This window comes from Neoarius graeffei, chromosome 8 (genome assembly GCF_027579695.1).
Source record: "Neoarius graeffei isolate fNeoGra1 chromosome 8, fNeoGra1.pri, whole genome shotgun sequence".
NCBI lineage: Eukaryota > Metazoa > Chordata > Actinopteri > Siluriformes > Ariidae > Neoarius > Neoarius graeffei.
Window position 1 is genome coordinate 66218954 of NC_083576.1, and position 18201 is coordinate 66237154.

General features: G+C 41.3%; 1 protein-coding gene across 1 annotated transcript in view; it reads left to right on the forward strand.

Moving 5' to 3' along the window:
* Positions 1 to 15256, forward strand: part of pde6a (phosphodiesterase 6A, cGMP-specific, rod, alpha) — a 29851-nt gene extending 14595 nt beyond the window's left edge. Inside the window, exons 9-22 of the mRNA XM_060926998.1 lie at positions 28 to 177; positions 809 to 952; positions 1170 to 1235; positions 1330 to 1476; positions 2107 to 2214; positions 4085 to 4194; positions 4354 to 4441; positions 4653 to 4753; positions 4890 to 4997; positions 5167 to 5230; positions 9877 to 9951; positions 10290 to 10373; positions 14435 to 14603; positions 15125 to 15256. Coding sequence (XP_060782981.1) covers positions 28 to 177; positions 809 to 952; positions 1170 to 1235; positions 1330 to 1476; positions 2107 to 2214; positions 4085 to 4194; positions 4354 to 4441; positions 4653 to 4753; positions 4890 to 4997; positions 5167 to 5230; positions 9877 to 9951; positions 10290 to 10373; positions 14435 to 14603; positions 15125 to 15171 — 1461 coding nt within the window. The 3' untranslated portion in view covers positions 15172 to 15256. The remainder of the gene's footprint in view (positions 1 to 27; positions 178 to 808; positions 953 to 1169; positions 1236 to 1329; positions 1477 to 2106; positions 2215 to 4084; positions 4195 to 4353; positions 4442 to 4652; positions 4754 to 4889; positions 4998 to 5166; positions 5231 to 9876; positions 9952 to 10289; positions 10374 to 14434; positions 14604 to 15124) is intronic.
* The last annotated feature ends 2945 nt before the right edge of the window (positions 15257 to 18201 follow it).

Below are 18201 nucleotides of genomic sequence, written 5' to 3' on the forward strand. Positions count from 1 at the left end.
AAATTTTGTTGCTGTTGTTATTATAAGAAAGAGCCTTTGGATGAATCAGGCTGGACTGTAAAGAATGTCTTGTCTTTACCTATCGTGAACAAGAAAGAGGAAATAGTTGGCGTGGCGACATTCTATAACAGGAAAGATGGAAAACCATTTGATGACATGGACGAAACACTAATGGAGGTACTTGAGGATTTAGACTGAGCCACTCTTGTATTTTCACACAGCAGTCTTTGCATTATTGTTTTATATATTTATCTCTTCACCCAGAAGCTGTGAAGACATCCAAATTATTATTATTATTATTCTCATCTCATCTCCTTATCTCTAGCTGCTTTATCCTGTTCTACAGGGTCGCAGGTAAGCTGGAGCCTATCCCAGCTGACTACGGGCGAAAGGCGGGGTACACCCTGGACAAGTCGCCAGGTCATCACAGGGCTGACACATAGACACAGACAACCATTCACACTCACATTCACACCTACGGTCAATTTAGAGTCACCAGTTAACCTAACCTGCATGTCTTTGGACTGTGGGGGAAACCGGAGCACCCGGAGGAAACCCACACGGACACGGGGAGAACATGCAAACTCCACACAGAAAGGCCCTCGCCGGCCCCGGGGCTCGAACCCAGGACCTTCTTGCTGTGAGGCGACAGCGCTAACCACTACACCACCGTGCCGCCCATTATTATTATTATTTTAAGTCAGTGTGCTCTCACTGATTGAACCAAGGATTAGTGAGAATAAACTGGTTGAATTCCAATGACCGTGAAGTTTATTTTAATTCCAGTTCTTGTTCTGTTTTATATCAGTCGCTAACTCAGTTCCTGGGCTGGTCAGTGCTCAACACAGACACTTATGATAAAATGAACAAGCTAGAAAACCGCAAGGACATCTTTCAGGACATGGTGCTTTACCATGTCAAGTGCAGAAAGGATGAGATCCAGAACATCTTGGTGAGTTTCATATCATCGTCAGTTAAACATTATAAGAAATGTTGTATCCTGATAAAAACAATACATTACCCAGACCTTTTTTTAAATAACTGTTCCAATGTTGTACAGTAAAATTAGTATTACATGGAACTAGGGAACATGTAACATGCAAAAGGACTATTATCTTCCCTAGGATGTTGTTAAAATAATGATAATATTATTGGGTATTTTGTGTTAGAATACACGTGAGGTGTATGGGAAAGAACCAGATGAATGTGAGGAAGATGAACTGGAAGACATTCTGGTAAAAAAAAAAAAGGCGTGAATGAAAGGAAATATTTAAATACTTGATGACTCCTTAGCTATATCTTGAAGTTTCATTTTTATCTGTCTTGTAGGCAGAGGCTCTAATAGACCCAGCTGAATCAGAGATCTTTGAATTTCATTTCTGTGACTTTGAGTTTTCTGAGCTGGACCTGGTTCTGTGTGGTATTTCAATGTACTATGAGCTGGGAGTGGTGGACAAGTTTCATATACCTCGTGAGGTGAGTTAGCACTAACAATAAGCCAATCGATATCTCAGATTATGGTAATCAAGGGGTCCAAGACAAGATAATTGTCTCTGCTCTCTACGTGACTTTGTTTCTTCACTAGTCAACCATTGGCACCTATTAGCCCATGTATTCAGAATATTGGTGTTGCTGTTGGTGCTCTTCTCCAAGTGTTTTCGTAGCAGTGTGAAAAGATGCAGTGAATGGCTTCATATTTTGGAGGATGTACTATGTGTTAACTCCCACACTCTAAGATTGGTAGCTGTCGTGTAATAGAGAAGCTCTACCTCATGGGTAGGAAGAAAACCAGGTTAGAAACTCTACCTCCTGGTCATTTTTTTTAAAACCACATTTTAGAGACCAAATTTGGTCTCCCAAGATGCCCGCAGTTGGCTAATGTTGTGCTGATTGACAGGGCAGATGGCAATGCCATCCCACCCCCTCCCATATTCCCAAATTTACTGAACCGGACTCCTAGCCATCGATGGCTGTGGCATCTTTGGGATTCAAACTCATAATCTCCTGAACATTTTTCTGTTGCACCACTTAGTTACACTTCTGTAAATATTTCATAACTCACACTGCTTGATTAAGAACATAAGCAAAGTGCTCATATGTTTCCAGGTGCTGGTGAGATTCGTGTACTCAGTCAGTAAAGGCTATAGAAGGATTACCTACCACAACTGGAGACACGGCTTCAATGTGGGCCAGACCATGTTCACACTTCTCATGGTAAAGTACAGCTGTGTTAGCAACAAGCATTAGATACATTCAGCAAATAATAAACCAACAATTGAATCTATGAATAGATTTTAATGTGTCTCCCTAGAAACAAACAAATGACCTCTATTGCTTGGGCATTTGACAGATTCCTTCAAAACATGTCGTTACCTTTTTAAGCTTGCTGGCAATATATGCAGGTATAGGGCCCTCCTCCAGTATGTATTCTTCAAAAAGGAGCTCTAGAAGCAAGATAATGAGGCATCATGCTGCCTCATCAGTAAACAGTCATTGAGTCATATGACACACAGGGTGGAATTTTGGTGCAGGTGAGAGTCCGGTCCTTAATGAACACCACTCCCAGGTATCACTGAATGTAATGAGCTCTCTGGAGTCCAGTACAGACATTGAGTCTCTTCATGCAGCTCTGCAGAGATGTCCTTTAACCCTTTATTATAAGTTCAGATCAAAACAACAAATTTTACATTTTCACTAAAAGCAGAGTTATACTGACAATGAGTTCTCCAATAAGAAGAACCCCTAACAGGACCCCTAATGACCCCTTGGTGGCGACCCAGAGGTGGCTACCCCTAACAGGAGCATCCTAAAGAAGAAGAAGAAGAAGTTGTTCTCCAATAAGAAACTTACTGGATACTTGGTACCTACTTGGCACACCATTTTAAATAATGAAACACAAATGAACATTTTATATTACATTTTATATTAGGTACTTTTTTGACCAGGATGTAAAAGGTGCAATAAGTATGTTAAACTTTTTACTTTTATTCATAATTGTAAACTAATATTGTAAATATCAAATTCATAACTGCAAAAATGCAGTGAGGGCCTGAGCATTGGAGGTGCGCGGCCTCTGGTGTCCACCAGAGGGCACTGAACTGAGGTGCAAGGCCCTATTGTTTTCCTAAGGATTCTTATTATTCTTCTTTCCACTTCTACTTATTATTATTATTTTCCTTCAAGACTTGGCCATTTTTGAGGTGGTTCCCATGGGCGAAAACTCATGAAATTTTGTACACACATCAGTCCTGGCCACCGCTACTCGAGGATAGAGGCTTGGCCCCAGGTGTGTTCGGGGGACTCCACAGCACCCCCACATGTCACTGAGACTTTTGCCTGGTATATAGTTTCACCTATCCGTGCCAAATTTGGTAGGTGTGTGGGGTGCCCCAAGACGAACAAAATTGCAATATACATTGTATTAGCCATACTCAACAGGAAGTGAGTTATTTTTGTTTTTGTGTGTTTTGACATGTTACATTTTGACGTTCTTCTCCTAGGCAGTTTGTTGGAGTCATTCTAGATTTGGTATACCGGAGGTGCTCGGGCCCTTCATCGCCACTTGCAGCTATATTTGCATATTGTTTTTCCTCAAGCACTGGAATTGTGTCTATTTCCACATATTTGGCATTTTTACATTTTGCACTATTTTGTTTGTTCAAAATCAAAAATGATCAACAGCACATAAACTTAAATGGGTCAACTCACCCTTCCCAAAAGCCTCTGTGCCAAGTAGTGAGTCACCATTTCCACATCCATCAATATTCCACTGTTTGAAAAACAATCCACAACAATACGATGACGTCCTAAGCCACAGATCCGAAATCGTAATGTGAAATTGAAGATATTTTGTCAAAGTAGTAATATTTTAAGTACTTTCACTCAATCCATTCTGTTTTAGTATGGTTATTCTGTTGTAATGGACCAGAATCAACCTCAGCTTTTTTCAGTCTTTCAGGTGGCCATGAAGGAAAGAAAATATCAAGAATATTCTTTTCAAAACTTCCACGAATGACATGTAGATGAAGAAAAAGTTTGGGAAAGGGTGCGTCGGCCTCTTTAATGTTCTAAATATTTCTCTCAGACGGGTGACCTGAAGCGCTACTTCACAGACTTGGAGGCCATGGCCATGGTCACAGCCGGCTTATGCCACGATATCGATCACCGTGGGACAAACAACCTCTACCAAATGAAGTATGAGTTGCATACCATAACTGACAGTTACTGACATAAACAATGCAATGATGTTACAGCTACCTTTGATGATGACATTTATCTATAATCTGTTGCTTCTAATTTGTGTGACATTAATTTATCATGTTTTATATCTCCTTTCTGGAATTATTTTCTCAGATCTGGGAATCCACTAGCAAAGCTGCATGGTTCTTCCATTCTCGAGAGGCACCATCTGGAGTTTGGTAAAACCCTGTTGCGAGATGAAGTGAGCCTAAGACTTGATGTGCTTCCCAAATCTATCAAAGCATCTCATAATATTTTAATATGAATTACAGCTGGTCTTTGCATACAAAGCAAATTCAAAAGAACCTGATTGCTAGGATCTGACAGAAACAAACAAACAAACAAACAAACAAACAAACAAACAAACAAACAAACACCTGCATGTTCTATACATTGTCTATTCATGTTTTCAGGCTTTGAATATCTACCAGAATCTTAATCGACGGCAGCATGACATTGTCATCCATTTGATGGATGTAGCTATTATTGCCACAGACTTGGCTTTGTATTTCAAGTAAGGATATTACACATTATAGCGTGAATATGGTACATGAATACTGGCTTGTTCACCATGGAAACTGGTGGAACACTCAGCTATCAGTAGTGTGTTACTGTAAATGACATTCACATAATTGTTGTATTGCTTGCAGGAAAAGGACAATGTTTCAAAAAATTGTGGATCAATCCAAAACCTATGAGAACTGGACTGACTGGACTAATTACATGAAGCTGGAGACAACCAGGAAAGAAATTGTCATGTAAGAAATGTCCAACAGTGTTGCTACAGTATAACCCTGCAGCAGTGATAGTTGACTAACTCACAGAAGGAGAAATACACCATTGCTTTCTCCATTTCTGACTACGATATGGGCCCATATATGTTCATTCCCAGAGTCACAGCATGATGTTGATGATTTTCCATGGCAGGGCAATGATGATGACTGCCTGTGATTTGTCTGCTATTGCCAAGCCCTGGGAGATCCAGAGCAAGGTAAGGCATTACTTCAGCATAATGCATTTTCGCTCAGCAGGCCAGATTCAACAGCTCCTGCATGAAAAGGCTGCGGCTGATTGATTCAGGTGCTTTTCATATGGTAATGTGATAAATTGTTTATACTCTATTATTATATGCATTTACGTGTCTGCAGCCTTGCTGATGATTACATATGACAGGCTAAAGTAGGTACCTAAGCTGTGGAAAAACAGATGGTAAAAAATAATGACTGACCATAATGTTTTAGTTAATTTGTGTGATCACTAGCAAATTAGTTTGTTTATGATCAAGTTACTTCTGTCCCGTTGAGCTGATTAACTGCATCACATTAGAGGTGTTTATCAGGACTGAAGTCTCTTGGGACCCCTCAAAAAAGAAATAGGAGCAGGTGTTTTTTACTTTCATGAAGCTTATGAGACAAAAAAAAAAAGTGTGGCAGCCATTAGTGTAGTAGTGGATTAAATTACATATTTGTTGCTATTGATAGAAGCCAAGCCAAGAAGCCTTTATTTGTCACACATACACTCAAGCACAGATTTAAGCACACAGCGAAATTCGTCCTCTGCATTTAACCCATCTGAAGCAGTGAACACACACAAGTGAGCAATGAGCACGCATATATACCCAGAGCAGTGGGCAGCTATGCTACAGCGCCCAGGGAGCAGTTTGTGGTTAGGTGCCTTGCTCAAGGGCACTTCAGCCCAACCTCAGGCCATGGCTGTCCCATGTTAACCTAACCACATGTCTTTGAACTGTGGGGGAAACTGGAGCAAACTCATGCAAACATGGGGAGAACATGCAAACTTCACACAGAAAGGCCCCCGTCGGCTACTGGGCTCGAACCCAGAACCTTCTTGCTGTGAGGCGACAATGCTAACCACTACACCACCGTGCCGCCAAAATAAAATGTCAGACAGCGCCAGCGGATGGAAACCAAACCAACTAAGAGATGCAAACAGATATAACAAAGATCAAACTTTCTATTGGAGTGGACACGATTGGACATGAATTCCTTGGGAATAGGCAGGATTAGTCAGAATTTCTTTGGGAGCTGTAAGGATTGGTCATAATTCCTTCAGGAGCAGACAGGATTGGCCAGTGTTTCTTTGGGAGCAGGAAGGATTGGTGAGAATGTGTTCGTTAGCTGGTAGGAGTGCTCAGAATTCCTTCAAAAGCTGGCAGGATTGATCAATTCCTTTGTGATCAAGCAGGCTTGGCCAGAATTTATTTGTTAGCAGCCAGGATTACTCAACTGCGTCGAGATTTTGCAAGATTGGCCCAAACTGGTCCAGGATTTGGCACGATTGGTCAGAATTCCCTGAAGAGAAGGTAGGATTTGTCAGAATTCCTTCAGAAATAGACAGGATTGGAGATAACATCTTTGGAAGCTAGCAGGATTGGTCAGAATTCTTCCGGAAGCTGGCAGAAAATAGGTCAGAATTCTTTTGGAAGCACACAGGAGTGGGATTTTTTTTCTTTTTAATTTTTTTAACAGTTATGTGCAGATCTCTCTGTCCAGTTTGCAGTTTGTGCACTTCCAAGAATAACAGCTTACATCAAATACTTGTGAATACTGTAATTGATGGATTCCCCCCGAGTGTAAATACAATGCTTCCTTGTAGTTATTTCACATATAAATGTAAAAGATATATTCAGAAGCTTCATTGAACAAACATACTAATATCAAAATATCAGTTTACTGCTAATCTAATTGTATTGATGCTACAGACATAAAAGATTACAATCAGAAAATGTATTTCCATGTCCTGCCTTAGCCAATATTCCACTGGAGTGTAATCTATGTGCATTTGTTTGCATAGTGCAGAAAAAAAAATGAATGGAACACACACACACACACACACACACACACACACACACACACACACACACACACACACAGGAAATCTAATCATTGCTTAGTAATCACCTCATTTAGCATCAACATCAAATAAGTATCAATAAACCTTCTGCCTAATGCAGCAGAGCTCTTAAAGCCACAAAGGCTAAAGCCTGGAATTCAGTCTAAGCACGTCTCTAACAGTTATGATTAATTACATTAAAGGGGCCGGCTCACCCTTTCCAGAATCCGGTTCATTTCTTTTGTTTTGAAAGCACGTGACTGCTACTCTGCTAGTTCTCTGTGCAACAAAACCTCTAAAAAAATCAATGTTATGAAACCCATTTCGAACTATTTCTTTATCTATGTCATACATGGAAGCAAACAAAATATGTCTTATCTTTTCTTTCCTTCGTGGTCACCTATGAGATGGACAAGGACGAATGGGGTCCATTACAATGGAATAACCATACAAAAACATAATGGATCAGACAAAATTATTCAAAATATTCTGTAGATACTTTAACTAAATAGTTTACATTTCACATTACAATTTAAGCTATATGGCCGAGGATGTTGCCATATTGTTACGGATTGTTGCAGATTGTTTTTGGAATAATGATGGCATCGAAAATGGTGACTCGCTACTTGGTGTAGAGGATTCTGGGAAGGGTGAGCTGGCCCCTTTAAAGCTAGACCGCCTTTCAGATTTTTCAAGTTTAGGTCATAAAAAGAATTTTCCCTGACATCCAGTTATTTTTGTTTAGTGGACCAAAGGCTACTGAATTCGAATCATATGGCCCTTTTCCACTACCCTTTTTCAGCTCACTTCAGCCCGATACGGCTCGCGTTTCGACTACCAAAAAACAGCATGACTCGGCTCGCTTCAGCCCTGCTTAGCCCCTAAAACTCGCACCGTTTTGGAGTGGGGCTGAAGCGAGCCAAACCGTGCCGAGTGAGGCTGGGGGCGTGAGCAGACACTCCCCTGTGCACTGATTGGTGAGGAGGAGTGTCCTCACATGCCCACACATGCCCCGCGAGCACGCTGGGATCTGTAAACACCGTAAACCCGGAAGAAGAAGAATTACGAATTACGAGAATTATGAAGCCTTATGCGCCTCGCCTCATCTATACGCTCTTGCCAGTATCTGTTGGCGTTGTCGGTGACAACAAGCCACAGCACCAAGACCAGCAACACTAACGACTCCATGTCCTCCATGTTTATTGTTTACTATTCGGGTCGTGAGACTACCACTTAAAAGCTCACTGATGTCACTGTTTGCGCTGCTTAACGACATCACATGACGTCCACCCACTTTCGCTAACTCCACCCAATGTGTCCACCCACTTCCAGCCAGCACGGTTCAGTGCGGTTGTAGTCGAAATGCAACTCCAACAGCCCCGCTCAGCTCGACTCAGCTCGACTCAGCACGGCACGGCTCAGCCGCGTTTGTAGTGGAAAAGCGGCAATAGACTTCCAATTTTATTAGGTTTTTTAAATAGAACAATTAATGAATTTAGGGCCACGTGGCCCTAAATTTTCCGCTATTTTTTCTTGCTTCTCCATGACCCAATTCAAGATACTACATCATGCATCACATGGTGGGCTTTCCCTGTTCGCGCAAGGCATTGTGGGATACAAATTTGAAACAGGAGAGGAAAATGGAGGACGCGAAAGAAACATGAAAGACCGACTACAGTAATGGAAAGTGAGAAGAAAAGATGTTATGTTGCAAAAGAAAGGAAATGCAGGGCCAAACTAATAAATATCGTCGGTTAGCGAGAACTTCGGTGTGATCAACTGTTTGTTTCGCGACAAAATGATGTAACTATCAGTGCACGGTCAAAGTGAACCTGTAGATGGCAGTAATGCAACACTGTGGATGCCAGCTGACGTAAAATCCAAAAGAAGAAGAATCAGGTAAACCTGCGCATGCGCACACAGACTTCCTCTGTCTGCCTGACTGCGTCAAATAAGTCAAGTCAAGTCAACTTTATTGTCAAATATGCTATACATGCTCGACATACAGCACAGATGAAATATCAGTCCTCTCTGACCCACGGTGCAAACAGGCAATGCAATAAATAAAAATAGAATAATTGAAAAAAACCAAACAATATAAACAGTATAAACACTAGATAGGAACTAGACATAGACTAAACACTCAGACAAACAGTATAAACACTCTAGATAGGAACTAGACAGACTAAACACTCAAACAATATAAACAATAAATAAACAGTATAAACACTAGATAAGAACAAGACAGACTAAACACTCAAATAGACAATATAAACAGTATAAACACTCTAGATATCAACTAGACTAAACACTCTCTCACTCACACACACACACACACACACACACACACACACACACACACACACACACAAATTGGTACAATAACCAAACAGTCAAGGGCACTTGAGGTATAGCAGGTAAACATGAAACATGAAATAAGCAGTATAAACAAACTAGCAGCTGTTAAGGTGAGGTAGTGCGGAATAGTGCAAATGGGCAAGGTAAAGTGAGATGTGTGGTCCCTGAGTTCAGTGTGTTAATGAACCATGAGATGTATGTATATGTGTGTGTTGGGGGGGGGGGACTGTGAGGATGACATGTCAGATGCTGAAGGGGTGTGTGCGAGCAGAATCTGTGCAACTTCATGCACATTATTTGCTAGGGAATCCCCTCTAATTAAATAACTTCCCAGCTACAGAATGGCCTGTTGGGTTTTTTTTTTAAAGTCACGCTTCAGACCACATCCTGGGATGTTTAAACTGATGTGTATATGCGTTCCTGCAGGTGGCACTGTCTGTGGCGGCAGAGTTCTGGGAGCAGGGTGACCTGGAGAGGACTGTGCTTGAACAACAACCTATTGTGAGACATTCACCAAAATGATGACACACAGAGAGGAGGAAGAGGGGGAGAAGGCCATGGTGGCAGAGACAGAGAGTAGAAAAAGAAAGAGATTGCCCATAAGGCACATCATGATGTACTGCCTATTATGTGGTGCAGTGAGTAATAAAGAGCGGTCGAAGTGGCCCAGCCAGCTGCACTATTCCCTAACTTGCCTATTTTACACCACACTGCCTCCAGATCCTTTGATATCCTGTTCTTTCAATTGGCAACTAACTTGCTTTAAGTGCAACATTTCAAATGGTTTAAAAATGTTTTGTTTCACGATATCTCAACGCTAAGTTCTGTTTACCTTCTAGCCCATGATGGACAGAAACAAAGCAGATGAACTACCCAAACTGCAGTGCGGTTTCATCGATTTCGTCTGCTCCTTTGTGTACAAGGTGAGGTCTTCCATTCCATTTTGATGTGCCAACATTCACTTACACTTAAATAACCCATCAACTCTTCCAGGTTTTCTAGACATTAGATTTGTGCCTGTAGAGAAAATACTGTAATTAAGTAAAAAGGTCGATTACATTTTACTGAATGGTAATGTAGTAAATGGGTCTAACAATTACAGAGAGTGTAAAAATGCAATGGGAGAATGTGAAATGCATTATTTATAAGGGGGCACTTCTCAGATAAAAATAAATGAGCTAATGAGTCGGACAATTTAGCTGGGGACAAACTAAGTTCAGCATCTCTCCTCACTCTCAAGTTTAAAGTGTGCTGAAATCTAACTCAGCTTTCATCACTCTAGGCGTTTCATAAACTTTCTTTTTTTTTGCAAATTATTTTTATTGGTTTTCTTTTCAAGTCAAAATTATACAATGATGATATCAATGTATAGAATGTTTTACAAATGACAGCATGAAATCAGAATTAGAATTATAAGACCCAAAAAGAACTAGAAAAGCACTCAGAGAGCGCAGACCTCTGCCAAGAATCCTTTAAAAAAATCCAGGATCCAGAAGGTGATCCGGATCACTGCCAAAATTTAATGGATTGTTACTTGTGCCGAGTCACACCTCTGGAAAAAAATTTCAGAGCAATCCGTTCATAACTTTTTCCGTAATGTTGCTAACAGACAACTTAATATATATAAACTTCATATCTTTGCGCCAACGTGTAATACGGTATTCTTTATACTGTATTATGCCGATACATCCACAACCCCCCCCCCCCCCCCCCGCAAGTTAACCAAAATAATTTTAATTTTGATCTGGTTCGCCATTCTGACAACACACATCTAGTTAGCAGGAAAACAGTAGGAGTGACATCATTGGAGCGAAATACTGGGAAATATGTCACTCAGATCCATGATGTAGTTTGTATGAAAAATGCGAGTTTTTCAACACTAGAAGATAAACTTCATATCTTCAAGCCGGGGGTGGCACGGTGGTGTAGTGGTTAGCGCTGTCACCTCACAGCAAGAAGGTCCGGGTTCGAGCCCTGGGGCCGGTGAGGGCCTTTCTGTGTGGAGTTTGCATGTTCTCCCCGTGTCCACATGGGTTTCCTCCGGGTGCTCCGGTTTCCCCCACAGTCCAAAGACATGCAGGTTAGGTTAACTGGTGACTCTAAATTGACCATAGGTGTGAATGGTTGTCTGTGTCTATGTGTCAGCCCTGTGATGACCTGGCGACTTGTCCAGGGTGTACCCCGCCTTTCACCTGTAGTCAGCTGGGATAGGCTCCAGCTTGCCTGCGACCCTGCAGGACAGGATAAAGTGGCTAGAGATAATGAGATGAGATCTTCAAGCTGACGTGTGATTTTCTTTTTATTATACAGACACATTCACAAACAAAAAGTATCCAAATGTATTAAAACAATTAATCGATTTCTTCACGAGTGAGGATGTTGAAAAAATGTCACCCGATGTCCCGGATGTAGTTTGTATGGAAAATACGAGTGGCGTAATTCCCAGTAAAACACCTCTCTCTCTCTCTCTCTCTCTCTCTATATATATATATATATATATATATATATATATATATATACAGTACCGTTCAAAAGTTTGGGGTCACTTTGAAATTTCCTTATTTTTGAAAGAAAAGCACTGTTCTTTTCAATGAAGATCACTTTAAACTAATCAGAAATCCACTCTATACATTGCTAATGTGGTAAATGACTATTCTAGCTGCAAATGTCTGGTTTTTGGTGCAATATCTCCATAGGTGTATAGAGGCCCATTTCCAGCAACTCTCACTCCAGTGTTCTAATGGTACAATGTGTTTGCTCATTGCCTCAGAAGGCTAATGGATGATTAGAAAACCCTTGTACAATCATGTTAGCACAGCTGAAAACAGTTGAGCTCTTTAGAGAAGCTATAAAACTGACCTTCCTTTGAGCAGATCGAGTTTCTGGAGCATCACATTTGTGGGGTCGATTAAATGCTCAAAATGGCCAGAAAAATGTCTTGACTATATTTTCTATTCATTTCACAACTTATGGTGGTAAATAAAAGTGTGACTTTTCATGGAAAACACAAAATTGTCTGGGTCACCCCAAACAGTAGTGTATATATATATATAGGGGCGGCACGGTGGTGTAGTGGTTAGCGCTGTCGCCTCACAGCAAGAAGGTCCAGGTTTGAGCCCCGTGGCCGGCGAGGGCCTTTCTGTGTGGAGTTTGCATGTTCTCCCTGTGTCCGTGTGGGTTTCCTCCGGGTGCTCCGGTTTCCCCCACAGTCCAAAGACATGCAGGTTAGGTTAACTGGTGACTCTAAATTGACCGTAGGTGTGAATGGTTGTCTGTGTCTATGTGTCAGCCCTGTGATGACCAGGCGACTTGTCCAGGGTGTACCCCGCCTTTCGCCCGTAGTCAGCTGAGATAGGCTCCAGCTTGCCTGCGACCCTGTAGAAGGATAAAGCGGCTAGAGATAATGAGATGAGATATATATATATATATATATAAACAGGCTGAAACGTGATTCCTAGATCTCATTCATTCTCATTATCTCTAGCCGCTTTATCCTTCTACAGGGTCGCAGGCAAGCTGGAGCCTATCCCAGCTGACTATGGGCGAAAGGCAGGGTACACCCTGGACAAGTCGCCAGGTCATCACAGGGCTGACACATAGACACAGACAACCATTCACACTCTCATTCACACCTACGGTCAATTTAGAGTCACCAGTTAACCTAACCTGCATGTCTTTGGACTGTGGGGGAAACCGGAGCACCCGGAGGAAACCCACGCGGACACGGGGAGAACATGCAAACTCCGCACAGAAAGGCCCTCGCCGGCCCCGGGGCTCGAACCCAGGACCTTCTTGCTGTGAGGCGACAGCGCTAACCACTACACCACCGTGCCGCCGTGATTCCTAGATTTGAAAATCAAAATAAATTCTTCAAAGCCTTTCTGCACTATCACTTAAAATGTCTGGTTGTTATCCACCAATAAAGGAAAACTTCAAGCTTGTTTTAAACTACTGCATCTGTATCAGATGTGGAATTACAGATAATTTCAGCATGGGGCGGCATGGTAGTGTAGTGGTTAGCACTGTCGCCTCGCAGCAAGAAGGTTCTGGGTTTGAGCCCAGCAGCCGACAAGGGCCTTTCTGTGCGGAGTTTGCATGTTCTCCCCGTGTCCGCGTGGGTTTCCTCCAGGTGCTCCGGTTTCCCCCACAGTCCAAAGACATCCAGGTTAAGTTAACTGGTGACTCTAAATTGACCGTAGGTGTGAATGTGAGTGTGAATGGTTGTTTCTGTCTATGTGTCGGCCCTGTGATGACCTGGTGACTTGTCCAGGGTGTACCCTGCCTCTCGCCCATAATCAGCTGGGATAGGCTCCAGCTCGCCTGCGACCCTGTACAGGATAAGTGGCTATGGATAATGGATGAATTTCAGCATGCTTTCATTATATAATTGTATCAAAATGAAAACAGATACCCTCTAACAATGAGATAATGTCTTCCCAAATCTATTTGCAATAAAAGTCGTATTTTGCTGACAAAGTAAAAAAGAATATTGCTTAGAGGAGAATATTGCACAGATAAATATTGCACAGAAATGTTATCACATCTTAAACATAAAACACATGTTCTTTGTGAAGCAGTTAAGGATTCCTAAGGATGATTGCATATAGAAAGAAGCTTTTCTGGTGCCTGGTGATTTTGACACAGTGTTGCAGAGAATCTGTGGTGGCCTGAGTACAGTGGATTGGTAATGATGGAGAATTGGAGAAATACAGGATTGTTTATATTGACTTCTCACTGAAAAAGTAGATTGTTTAGAGCTCAACTAAAGAATTCATGAAGGCATCCCACAAAAATTCTTTTTTTTTTGCTTAAATCTTCATTGACTGCCCCTAGTCTTCCTACAGACTTGAGAGTAAACAAGTTTTCTCTTCTTTTCTGAGCACATCAAAACATAAATATTTTTGTCTGTGGTAATCACACATCACACACATGTTGGTTTGACTAAATGCTGTAGTATTATACACTAATCCATATCTCCCTGCAGGAGTTCTCTCGCTTCCATGTGCAGATCACACCCATGCTGGACAGGCTACTGAACAACAGGAAGGAGTGGAATGCTCTTAAAGAAATACATGAGGCCAAACTGGCAAAGATTGAGGAAGCCAAGAAGGCTAAGGAAGAGGCTGAAGCTGCAGCAGCAGCTGCCAAACAGGGTGAGAAATTTAAAACTGGTTTGTATGCAAGTTAAAATTTGAAAATGAAAACAAAGGTACTCGAGGGAGTGGTACCGTGGTGCAGTGGTTTGCATTGTTGGCTCACAGCAAGCAGGTTCTGGGTTCGAATCTGCTGGTTGGCCAGGATCCTGGTTGAAGGCCGGTAGTAGGTCATTTACCACTTTAACCAATGCTGTTTCAGTTGAATGATGAGACTTACTAAATCCTGACTGAAATATGTTATGAACTTGAGACAGACAGTAATCCGAGTTCAATTTCTAACAGGAAGGCCTGCAGCTGTAAACCAGCAATGCAACCGACGGCTCCTTCCGAATTTACTGCTACAAAATGATCAGACTGACAGAATCCATTCATAACTGGGAATTATGTTTATATGTGCTGATTCTTTCAAAATGTCTTGGTTAAGAAAAAGACAGTAAATTAAAAATGGCAGATGTGACACTTAACACTGACTGAAAAGTAGTGACCATAACTATGATCTTTTCTCTGTGCTCTTCCAGCAAGCGCAGCCCAGGCCTCCCAGTCCAAGACCTGCATCCTCAGCTGAGTCTTCAACTGTTCAGAACAGAAATATTCCAAATACATTCTCTTTTTTAGTTAGGTTTCACATTTAAGATTTTAGAAGATTAGAGGTATCAAAACAACTGTTTAATGTCACTGATGTAGCCTGGAGTGAGTAAATATACAACCCCAATTCCAAAAAAGTTGGGATGCTGTGTAAAACATAAATACAAACAGAATGCGATAATTTGCAAATCTTGAAAACCCTATATTTCATTGACAGTAGTACAAAGACAACATATCAAATGTTGAATGATAAATTTTACTGTTTTTTTTAAAATATATGCTCATTTTGAATTTGATGTCAGCAACGCATTTCAAAAAAGTTGGGACGGGACATGTTTACCACTGTGTTGCATCACCTCTACTTTTAACAACGCTCTGTAAACGTTTGGGAACTGAGGAGACCAACTGCTGTAGTTTTGAAAGAGAAATGTTGTCCCATTCTTGCCCATTCATACAATTTCAGTTGCTCAACAGTTCGGGGTCTCCTTTGTCATATTTTGCGCTTCATAATGCGCCAAATGTTTTAAATGGGAGACAAGTCTGGACTGCAGGCAGGCCAGTTTAGCATCTGGACTCTTTTACTGTGGAGCCATGCAGTTTTAATATGTGCAGAAAGCGGTTTGGCATTGCCTTGCTGAAAGAAGGAAGGCCTTCCCTGAAAAAAATTTTGTCTGGATGGCAGCATATTGCTCTGAAACTTGTATATATCATTCAGCATTAATGATGCCTCCCAGATGTACAAGCTATCCATGTCATGTGCACTAATGCACCCCCATACCATGACAGATGCTGGCTTTTGAACTGTGCACTAATAACAAGCCGGATGGTCCCTCTCGTCTTTAGCCTGGAGGACGTGGGGTCCATGATTTCTAAAAAGAATTTCTATTTTTGATTCATCAGACCTTGGGACAATTTTTCACTTCGCCTCAGTCCATCGTAAAAGAGCTCAGGCCCAGAGAAGGTGGCGGTATTTCTGGATATTGTTTATATCTAGTTTTAACTTGGATTTGTGGATGCAATAATGAACTGTTTTTCTGAAGTGTTCCTGAGCCCATACAATGAGTTCCACTACAGACACATATCTGCTTTTAATGCAGTGTCTCCTGAGGGCCTGAAGATCACAGGCACCCAATGCCAGTTTTCAGCCTTGTCTCTTGCATACAGAGATTTCTCCAGATTCTCAGAATTTTTTTTTTTTAAAAGATTTTTTTTGGGCTTTTTTTTCACCTTTATTGGATAGGACAGTGTAGAGACAGGAAATGAGCAGGGGAGAGAGAGGGAAATGACCTCGGGCCAGAATCAAACCCGGGTCCCCGGATTTATGGTATGGCGCCTTATCCACGACACCCCCAGATAGATGCTGTGAGCCCCAAATTCTTTGCAATTTTACATTGAGGAACATTATTCTTAAATTGTTGCATTGTTTGCCCACGCAGTCTTTCACAGAGTGGTGAACCCCTCCCCATCTTTACTTCTGAGAGACTCCGCCTCTCTGGGATGCTCTTTTTATACACAGTCATGTTACTGACCTGTTGCCTATTAACCAAATTATTATTATTATTATTATTATTATTAGCATTACACAACTTTTACAGTCTTTTGTTGCCCCTGTCCCAACTTTTCTGAAACGTGTTGCTGACATCAAATTCAAAATGAGCATATATTTTTCAAAAAACAATAACATTTCTTAGTTTCAACATTTGATATGTTGTCTTTGTACTATTTTCAATGAAATATAGGGTTTCCATGATTTGCATACCAGTATCTTCACATTCTGTTTTTATTTATGTTTTACACAGTGTCCCAACATTTTTGGAATTGGGGTTGTACTAAATAAACTCACTATGTGATCTGGACAATAAATTGCTTGTCCGATTCTCTTTTTCTCACTATAGCATCTGGCAGACAATAAAATATGATTACACAAACATAGGGATGACTTGTCCATGGACATTTTATGAGCATTATTATTATTATAGCACAATTACAGCTTTCCCCAGCTATGCCTCTGTTTAATGTGTGTGAAACTACAAAGCTTTAGATACTAGAGTTTTTAGGAAATTAGATTATAAATAGCAATGATAATACATTGGTGTGTGTATATTAGTTAACGTACTTAGAGTTTGAATGATTAATCAGATCACTTGAAATTTTGTATAGTTGCAAAATGTTAGACCATACAGTATCTTTCACTTCATTTGTACTACCCTTGTGTTCAACAGAATTACGTACAGTCAGGAAAAAACTGACCGTGCTAAAAATAAACACAGCAAAGATAATAATAACCGTTTTATGTGTTGTGACTGCGCCATGCTTCTCTCTGCCTAGCGTATGCTGCACACTCGGCTGAAATCTTGTGTGTGCTAACCGTCCCACAGGGAGTGTGCATAATGATTGAACACACGGCAAGATGATGCCCACAGGGAATGGCATAACTGAGTAAGGAGCCAAGGGAGCTGATTGGCAGGTTAGGAGCTGGCAAATGAGGGGGGGCTTTAACGACAGTGCTGACGTCATCTCAGACGCACAGTTTGGGTATGTCAGCATTGTGTGACGTAATGGTGTAGTGTCCTTGGATTACACTGCTGCAGGAAGGGATATCTAAACCCTGTGCTGTCAGGATGTTTACGTGCGCACACACACGCACAATGAAATAATGAGGCAGTAATTGCCACCAGCATCATCATCATCTGGATATTGAATTAATATAAAGGGTCTTCTCAGCCAATTGTGCATCTACAGCTTACACAGTATGTAGCTCAGCCATAACAGGGATAAATTTGATGATTTGTGAACAGATGCTGCTGAGGATTCAGCGCCTTTCTCAAACTCCAGTCCAAACCATACTTCTCATTCCAGGAATAATTTCATAGTGCTAGCGGTGCTTTATGTGGAGGGTAAACCAGCCCATAAGACATTAATCATTGTCAAGCTCATTTTCTTGCAAAGAAGTGCAGCGTAACACAAATTAATGTTAAAACAATGCACTGTATGCATTAACAGACAGCAC